General features: G+C 55.2%; 1 protein-coding gene across 1 annotated transcript in view; it reads right to left on the reverse strand.

The window, feature by feature from the left end:
• The window catches only part of Nkx1-1 (NK1 homeobox 1), an 18,476-nt gene extending 10,025 nt beyond the window's left edge, over positions 1 to 8,451 (reverse strand). The window contains exons 1-7 of the mRNA XM_005408849.1: positions 8,335 to 8,451; positions 8,028 to 8,227; positions 7,662 to 7,880; positions 2,806 to 2,857; positions 2,000 to 2,124; positions 945 to 1,028; positions 469 to 708 (exon numbers count right to left, since the gene is read on the reverse strand). Of these exons, the coding sequence (XP_005408906.1) occupies positions 469 to 708; positions 945 to 1,028; positions 2,000 to 2,124; positions 2,806 to 2,857; positions 7,662 to 7,880; positions 8,028 to 8,227; positions 8,335 to 8,451 (1,037 nt within the window). The remainder of the gene's footprint in view (positions 1 to 468; positions 709 to 944; positions 1,029 to 1,999; positions 2,125 to 2,805; positions 2,858 to 7,661; positions 7,881 to 8,027; positions 8,228 to 8,334) is intronic.
• Positions 8,452 to 8,873: the final 422 nt, after the last annotated feature.

Below are 8,873 nucleotides of genomic sequence, written 5' to 3' on the forward strand. Positions count from 1 at the left end.
GCCAGTCCCCCTCCGTCCGTCGCCCTCTCCGTCCCTCCCTCTCCGTCGCTCCCCCTCCCCGTCCGTCGCTCTCTCCTCTCCCTCTCTCTCTCTACCCCTTTCCCTCTCTCCCTCTCCTCGTCTATTTATTTTCCCTCTGTGGCTGGAACATATTGAAGGGGAGGAGAAGGCGACGCGGAGACCCCCGTGCGCCCAGCAGTTTAACGATTTCAAATGAGCCCGGCGCGGCCTGACAGTCCCGTGTCAGGGCGGCGATGACGGCTAAAATTACCCGGAATCAATATCCTCACCGGGTGTCCCGGGCTGATAAGCTCCACCAAGACAATGTTGACTATTAAAGTCGACAGCTTGAGATATTACACTATTAGTTATGCTATTTTTAATAATCTATAATATTTGGGCGATAATTAATTAATTATACGGGTCAGATAATATCTAGGGCTGGAATGAGGTCTGAGGACCCATTACGGCGGTAATGAGAAAGGAGAATCTAATCTGGGGCAGGTGCCGCCACGCCGGGTGCTGGGCCCGGCCGCCGCTGCCTGCAGGCTGAGCAGCACCTTCACCTCGGCCGGCCTGGAGCTGAGGGTGGGCGGCGCGGGGCGGCGCGGCGGCGTGCGGGTGCCTGGGGCCGCTCTCCTGTGCACCTGGAGCGTGCCCCGCCCCTTTCGCTGCACCTGCACCATCTCTGCGTCCGGGGGCCCAGTACTGCGTCCGTCCGGACACCGCCAGTGCCTTCCCCGCACACAGGCTATGATCCCCACTGTGACCTGGGCTCTGGGGCGAGTTCACTCTCTCCCCTACTCCGATGCCACCCCAGAGTCTTTCTGCTGCCCAGGACCTTTGCACCAGTCGCTGGTCACCCTACTGCTCCAACATCGCCTCTTCAGAGGCCCCTGCCTGTCCACATCCTGCTGCTGAGACAGCACTCCTGGAGGACGCACCTGCTTCTGCGGTTTGTGATGCCCAGGATGACCACCCCCGGGGTGGCAGCTGCCAGGAAGCACTGCTCCTCCCGGCTGGAGGCTCTGGGGTGAACAGCAGCAGCGCAGGGTGCCCACCCTGGGTGGGATCCGGGCTGTCCTGTGGGTCGCCTGGGTCTCAGCAGCGCCATCTCCTGGACGCTGCGGACCCCGACTCTGGGAACCTGTGTGCTTGCAGAGGGTCACCAGGCTGTCTGCCTCCTACCAGCTCCCACACCAGGACCTTAAATAGTGCCAGTGACAAGTGCTCCTGCCCAGAAAAAGTGTTTTGTTGGCCTAACCCCTAGGAAGTTTTTAAAAGTCGTTTTTGTGGTGTTGGGGGTCAAACCTGGGCCCTGCAGGAGCCAGACGAGGGCTCTGCGGCCGAGCCCCACCCCAGCAGATTACGAGCATGTTAGTGTGCACACACATGCGTGTGGGTGTGTGCAGACTCCCACTGCCCGCTGCAGTCTCTTGTCCTCTGTCTCCCACATGGAGGGAAGCCTGGCCGGTCCCACAGTCACCCTGACCCTACCCCTAGGGTTCCTCGTTGTCCTTGTAGTCGGGTTCCCAGGTGGCCAGAGCACATTGTTCTGCAGGGCAGGAAGGGCTTGGGGTGGCAGTGGCTGCTGGCTCAGGAAGGAAGCACGAGGACAGACACATCCCTGGTCGGACCTGCACTGCCTTTGTCCTTTTCCAGCTGTTTTGGGGCAGTGAGTTGAACATCCCCATGGTAAACACAGTATTTCCAACATACACGAAAACACAGCAAGGACACTGGTTCCCTGGGCTCTGTGGTTTCAGATGCGACAGTTGTCACCAGTGTGTCACCAGTGGAGTTCTCCTGTTCAGAGCCACAGCGTCCTTCGGGAATAGTTAAACGCACCCAGGCATGAAAGTGCTTTTCCTGTGTTTCAAGCGGCGAAAAGAATAGCCTCTGTTCAGACTGGAAAGGAAAAAGTGCAGCCCTCCCAGTGCCGAGACGTGTGACCAGCTACACCGGAAGCCCGGCCCAGAACAGTGCCAGCGCTGCTGACTGGCGAGGCTGGCGCAGACCCCCAGAGCGGCTGCCGAGGTGGTACGGGCCCCAGCCGGAAGCCTGCTGTACCTGGTTTTCCCAGCTCTGGTCACAGTGCTGCACCTTGTGAGCCGTACTTTCCGCCTGTGGATGAGGTCGAAGCTGTCAGTGGGGTGCAGACCAGGCATGCGGAGGGGAGACGTCGTGTGTTCTCAGGGTGGACCCCTGGCCCTGCAGCATCACTCTGTCCTGTGTTGCGGGGTGCGCCTTGCAGGTGTTGTGCTGAAGATCTCTGCAGATGTGTTTGCAGGAGGTTTCTCTCTGCCGGTTCTTTTCCTATCCTTTCTCGGGTTCAGGTCTATGGTGATACCACTGCCTCATAAAGTGCACTGGAAACCTCACCCTCTGTCCATGTCCTCCGAGGTTGTGTGGGACTGCATTGCTTTTCTTTCCTTCAGTGCTGCAGGTGGAACCCAGAGCCTTGCGCACGTGAGGCGCACACTCAGCCGCTAAGGTACACCCCAGCCCGTTGCTGATTTTTAGACTTTGAGACAGGGTCTTGCACTGTAGCCCAGGCTGGTCTTTTGTTCCTCCTGCCTCAGCCTCCCAAGTTGCTGGAATAGGTGGGAACTGGCATGCCTAGCTGGAATTAGAGTTGCATTTATCTTTAAGTACAGTACATCTCCTATTTATGAACATTCCAGTTGCAAACTTTCACAGCTACAAGTGGACCTCCCATTACGAACACTTGTAGATTCAAACAAATGGCAGAAGTGGCTCATGTGTCTGCCTGACACGGTCACGCCTGTGCTGCTGTGTGCTCACTGCACGGTGCAACAGTGCGCGCAGCACAGTTCTCAGGCAGAGCCCAGGGTGTCTGGGAGCAACAGGAAGAGCAGTGGTGATGTGACGGCTAGGACGGGCAAAGCAGTCACCAGAGAAACAGAAGGGAAGACGCTGCGCAGTCCTGTACTGCACCACCACTTTAAGGTAACTGTGGAAGTAAAACGTTTATTTACTAGGGCATGGTGGCCCATTCCTGTCATCCCTGCACTCAGGAGACTGAGGCAGGAAGGTCACTATGAGTTCAAGGCCAGCCTGGGCTACATAAGGGAGCTCAAGGCCAGCCTGCATTGCAGAGCAAGTCCCTGTCTCAAACAAAAAAGTTTATCTACAGCATTGTGTGTGTCTGTGTGTTTGGTTTTTGTATGCTTTACATTGTATATCTGTGTCAAAGCTGTCTAAGACTCACTTTGTCTGACTTACAAATGAATCCAACTTACGTCCTCCCAAGCAGAGCTTGTTTGTAAGTCAGTGACTCTGTAGCATTTGCCAGCGAAGCTGCTCGGCCTGGAGTTTCTCTTCTGGGCCGTTGCTGGTGGTGACTTCAGTGCATCAGTAGACACAGGGCATCGGGGGCCTTGTTCTCGGTGAACCTTCGCAGTTTGTGGTTGTGTCTGTGTACACAGCGCCCCATCCTGCTGTCCTGCTCTGCACAGGGAGCCTCCGCCCCCAAGAGCCCTGTATTCCTGTGACTGGAAGTGGGGTCTGTCTGGCTGGGGCCTTCAATTTTATTAACAAAACACAAGCTTCTGATTTGAGCAGACGCTGCCCAATTCCGTGGACTCCTGCTTTAGCTTTGTTTTTTCCATCTTCTGGTTGCTTGGGTTTGTTTGTTCGTTCATTTGTTTTTGGTTTTTGGGTATTCTTTTTTTTTGTCTTTTTGAGATGGTCTCTATGCAGTTCAAGCTGGCCTTGGGCTCACTTTGTAGCCCAGGGTGGTCTCGAACTCGCAATGATCCTCCTGCTTCAACCTCCCTCCCAAGTGCTGCGATTATAGGTGTGTGCCACCATGCCCGGCTCATCCATTTGTTTTTGCTCTTGTTTTTCTGCTTTCTTGAAGTGGAGATGCGGATTATTGATGAGGTCTTCAAATGTAAATATTTATTGCGAAAAGTTTCCCTCTGAGTACTGCTTTACCCAAATACCACACATTTCAACACTTTCCATTCAGTTCAAAGTGTGTTCTAGTTTCCCCTGAGCTGTCCGTCTCTGCTCCATGGGTTATTTAGAAGGGTGTTGCCTACTTTCTAAACATCTAGGATTTTAGAGATTCCTTGCTGTTACGGACTTCTAGTTTGGTCCCCTGATTGTCAGAGTGCGTGCTTTATACACTTGCGATTCTTCAACATCTCTTAGGTCTGTTTTGTGAGCCCTACAAAGTAGTTTCGTGGATACTGGTAAGAAAGATCTTGCATCTTGCAGCTGCTGGGCAGCTGCTCCAGGGCTGCCCAGGTCCTCTCCATCCTCGATGGCCCCCTGCCTGGCCGCCCTCTGCCACCACGAGGGCATGGTGAGGTCTCCATGGCACCTGGAGGCTGTCATTCCCGCTCTCGGGACCTGTTTTTGTTCCATGTGTTTGAAGGTCTGCTGCTGGGGAAATGTCCAGGCTGATCTCAGGGCTTCGTGGTGGAAGGACCCTCAGCGTGTCCAGAAGGCATCTGTTCAAGCCACTCCTGCGGTCTTCTGTCAGAGTGTCAGAGGTGTGTTTTGTGCATCCTTTGACTTCTGACTTCTTGCCATAGCTACATTAAAGTGGATTTTGTGTGGCCAGCAGGTAGTTTTGTTTTTTGTTTTGTTTTTTTTTAAATCCAGTGTCGCAGTCTTTTCTTTTTTTTTTTTGGTTTTTCTCCGGTACCGGGAACCGAACTCACGACCTTGCGCTTGTCAGGCAGGCGCTTTTGCCACTGAGCTAAATCCCCAGCCCGTCGCAGTCTTTTCATTGGTGTGTTTAGAAAGTGAACGCGTGACATAACTGTTTGGGTACAGGTCTGACACTTTATTGTCTGTTCATTGCCCCTCATTTATGTTCTGCTCCTTTCTCTTTCCTGCCTTGTCTCTGACTGTTTCTGTGTTTTCAGCACCCACTTTAGTTTATCAGCCTTTAACTACGTCTCTTTGCAGGCTCATGCGTTTTCTGTGGCCAGTCACTTTGTAAAAGAACGAGGCTTCCTCACTCAAAGTTCTGGCTGGAGCCGAGTGCCCTCTTGTCACAGAGCCCCAGTGCGCATGTGTGTGAGTGTATGCGTGTGCACGTGTGTGTGTGTGTGTGTGTGTGTGTGTGTATGTGTGCGTGCACACACAAATGCCCTGGTCTCTTTCCCTTCTCATGGAGCCAGCAGGGTCACATTTGGGGCCCTGATGACCCTGCACAGTGCTAACCATCACCCCGGGCCCCACCTCTAACATCTGAGCTGGATTGTTTCCCCCTCAAAGCCCCACATGGGGGTGAATCTCAGCCCACAGCCTGAGGACAACTGAACCCTGTCAGACTGCAGGCCTCGAACAGCAGCTTTGGTTTTGGCCTTTTCTCCGGAGACTGTAGGGTCTATACTGCAATCATTGCATCTTTCTTTTTTTTTTTTTTAAACATGAGCTTGCACTTCTTTTTTTTTCTTCCAGTACCAGCAGTTGAACTCATGACCTTGCGCTTGCCAGGCAGGCGCTTTGCCGCTGAGCTAAATCCCCAGCCCTCATCGCACCTTTCTGAATTCATGTTTTCCATTCCAGACAGAAGGCGGGAAGCTCAACCACAAAGCAGCCTTATTCCCTCATAGGCACTGAGGTCTCACTGTCAATCCAGGTACATTTAGATCCCCGGCGTTAAGTTTTGCTCTCAGGAACCATGCGTGTTTCAAAGGTAGGAACTCAGTCAGACACCTGCAGCCGGCCCCCAGCTGTGCTGTCTGTTCGTCCGCGTCAGGCCTCGCTCCCTGCTCTTCAGGCTGCTGTGCTCCCTGGAATCCTCTTTTGTCTCTGGCTGCTCTCAGGGTTTTTTCTTCATCTTTGGTTTCTAGTCATCTGAATTTGGTGCTTCTGGGCGTAGATTTCTTTGAGTTTATCCCCTTTGGAGTTCACTGGGCATCTTGAGTCTGTAAATTTATGTTCTTTTGTAGATTTTGGAAACTTTCGGTCATTGTCTTAGTCCATTTTGCTTTAACAGAACATCCACACCTGGGTAATTTATAAAGAAAACCATTTCATTTCTAGTAGCCCTGGCTGGTCCACCTCGCTCAGCCACCTGGGTGAGGAGGGGTCAGACCTGTTTCTAGGCCACGTCCCCGGCGGCAGGTGTGTCTGCTCCCCAGCCGAGGCCCTGCACCCAGCACTGCTGCCTGGGCCTCGAGCTCCAGCAGGCGGACTTTGGGCCGGCTGAGCGGAGCGGCGCCTGAAGATGCTCCCTGGCTCTCCTGCAGGAGTCCAAGGACGCGGGAGTTGGATCTGCCTCCTGGTCACTGGGTCCCTGAGGCTCTACATTTGTTTAGAGTCCCTCTGTCCTTTTCTGCACACACTGGGTGATCTCCACGGCTCTCCCTAGAGGTCCGCCCATTCTGTGTCTCCTTCATCTTCCTTCTTTTGAGCCCACCGCTGAATTGTACACTTTAGTTGTTGTGTTTTTCTATTCTAAGATTTCCATTTTATTCTTTTTTAAGAAACAGCCCTTCCTTCTCTGCCGAGCCTCCGTTCTCTCCGTTGCTCTGCGGTGTTTTCCCTTGCTGCTTGGGAGAGGACCGCAGCAGCTGCCCGGAACCTGCGCCGCGGGACCCAGGGCTGCTCATTTTCCCCGCTGCTCTTTGCTTGCTAAGTAATTTGGTGTTAATTTGTGGCCTGCTCGTGTTGGACACGGACACTGGGGCTCTGGGGCCGTTTAAATCCTGCGGATTTCCACGGTGTTTGGTGTGAGCGGCCACAAGCCATGCTGGGTCGGGGCTGCGCTCCACCCGCCCTCCTTGGGCCGTGACGTCGAGAACTGTGCCCCGACCCATGACTCTAGCAAGACTTGCAAAACGACTCTTCCTCATTCTGCCTGTCCTTGCTGCCGGATGAGCTGAGTCCCACGAGGAGAATTTCGCAGCTTTCTTTACTCTGAACCACAGATGTGGCTGCTTGTGTTTTTCCTGTACTTGCGTATTTTCCGGGTAGAGCTAGGCCCTGCCAGCTCCACAGTGACAGGCGGGGCGTCGTCCTTGTGCTCTTACCTCATTTGGTGGCATCATGGCTTTTGCCAGAGCTGCTGAGTCTCAGTCTCCTGCAGCTGTTTTTCTCCAGGCCTTGAAGTGTCTGCCAAGGCCTCTCAGCAGGTTGCTGTGTGCCTTCTGCGAGGTTTTGTTTTCCTAATTGTTTTTCTCAGCACTGAAGACTAAGCCCAGCCCCTTCACACTGAGATGCACCCCTGGCTCTTTTAAAAACATTTTTAAGACAAAGTCTCGCTAAACTGCTAAATTTACCCAGGCTGGGTTGAGCTTGTGATCCTCCTGCCTCAGCCTCCCGGGAGGATGGTATTATAGGTGTACACCACCACATCCAGCTCTCACCAGGGTTTAGATTGACCCTTCCCTGATGGCTAGTGAGTGCAAGCATATACAGTGTGTTCCTTGGCAAAGTGTCTGTTCAGACCATTTCCCATTCTATTTTTAATTACTTTTTTCTGTGCTGGGCATCAAAGCGGGGGCCTTTCCCATGCTAGGGTGGGCTGCAATCCATGTGACAGCAGTGCGGTGGTGACCCAGGGGTGGAGGGGCAGGGAGGGTCCCGGGAGCTTGGGACTCATGCTTGGCCACTGTAGAAGCTGTGCCCAGGGTCGTGGATCTGGCCTGTGGCCCGAGGGCCCCTGGTGCTACCTGTCCAGGGGCAGGCAGCCACCACCAGTGCCCCAGGAAGGGTCATGGCCTCTGGGCTTCTGCATCTCTTGCAGGGGACCTGCTTTTCCAGCATCCAGGCTGGGGGCACCTGCAGGGTCCTCAATCCCCCAGGCTCCTTCTGGGTGGGCAGGGGCCTGGGGTGTCACAGACTTGGGTTCCTGGGGGAAGGACCAGGCTAGCAGGTACCAGAGGGGGCTCCTGGGAGGTGGGGTTACCCATGAGGGACTAAGCCCCCTCCCCCCAAGATTCCTGCATGCCCAAGGGACCCCAGAGAGCAAAGAGCCAGAGGAGGTGCTGGAACTCAGGTCAGGGGTCCTGGCGCCACTAGAAGAGGCCACAGAGCACCTCAGGGGCTTAGGCCCCCCGCCCCCCGTGTCCTGGAGACCAGGAGTGGCCAGCCTGCAGGGTGGGCACCAGGTGAGGTGCGAGGCAGAGAGGGCACCACGGTGATGGGGACTGGGCAGGGTCAGAGGTCGAGTGTCGTCCTCGTCCCCCGTGCTGACCACCAGCCCTGGCAGTGTCTCCAGTCCGGGTAGCGTTTGTCCCTGTGCCCCAGAGCCCCAGAGCCCCCCTCATACAGGTTCAGCCTCCCTGACCTTTGCCCCAGGGGTCACAGCAGCCTCAGAACCCTCCGAGTGATGCCCGTCCTCACCACAGGGCCAGGCCTGGGTCCCTGGAGGTGGGGTGCGGAGGAGTGCTGAGGCTCCTTCTCACCGCCGCGGCCCTGGGTCTCGCTGGCCGTGTCCCCCGGTAACGGGCCACCCTGCATGCGCCCTGAGTCCCAGCCGGCACTGCTCCTGTCAGGGTCACCGCGCCTGCTGCAGGCCTGCACGTGTTCTCCTTTCCTGGCCGGGTGGGGGCGGACGGCAGCTTTGGTCCCTGGTGTCTGGTTTGGACCTGGGGATGGCGCTGAGCTGAGCTGCTCCTGCTGGTGCCGGGGTGCAGGCACGGAGCCCAGCTGGTGTGGCCCTAGCTCCAAGCCGGCTCCATCTCCCCAGGTGTCTCCTCACCCACACTCCCTAGGACTAGACACGGTGGGGGCTCTCAGAACATTCCTTTTAACCCAAAGCCTTCCTTGGGATGTCCCTTATGTGTGTTTGGGTTCTTGGGCTCAGGGGCACAATTATGCTGCTGTTGCTCTCCTGCTTCAGCCTCCTGAGGATTATAAACTGGGATTATAAGTGTGTACCA

The sequence above is a fragment of the Chinchilla lanigera genome, unplaced genomic scaffold (genome assembly GCF_000276665.1).
Source record: "Chinchilla lanigera isolate Chin_1 unplaced genomic scaffold, ChiLan1.0 scaffold00113, whole genome shotgun sequence".
In the NCBI taxonomy this organism is placed as follows: Eukaryota; Metazoa; Chordata; class Mammalia; order Rodentia; family Chinchillidae; genus Chinchilla; species Chinchilla lanigera.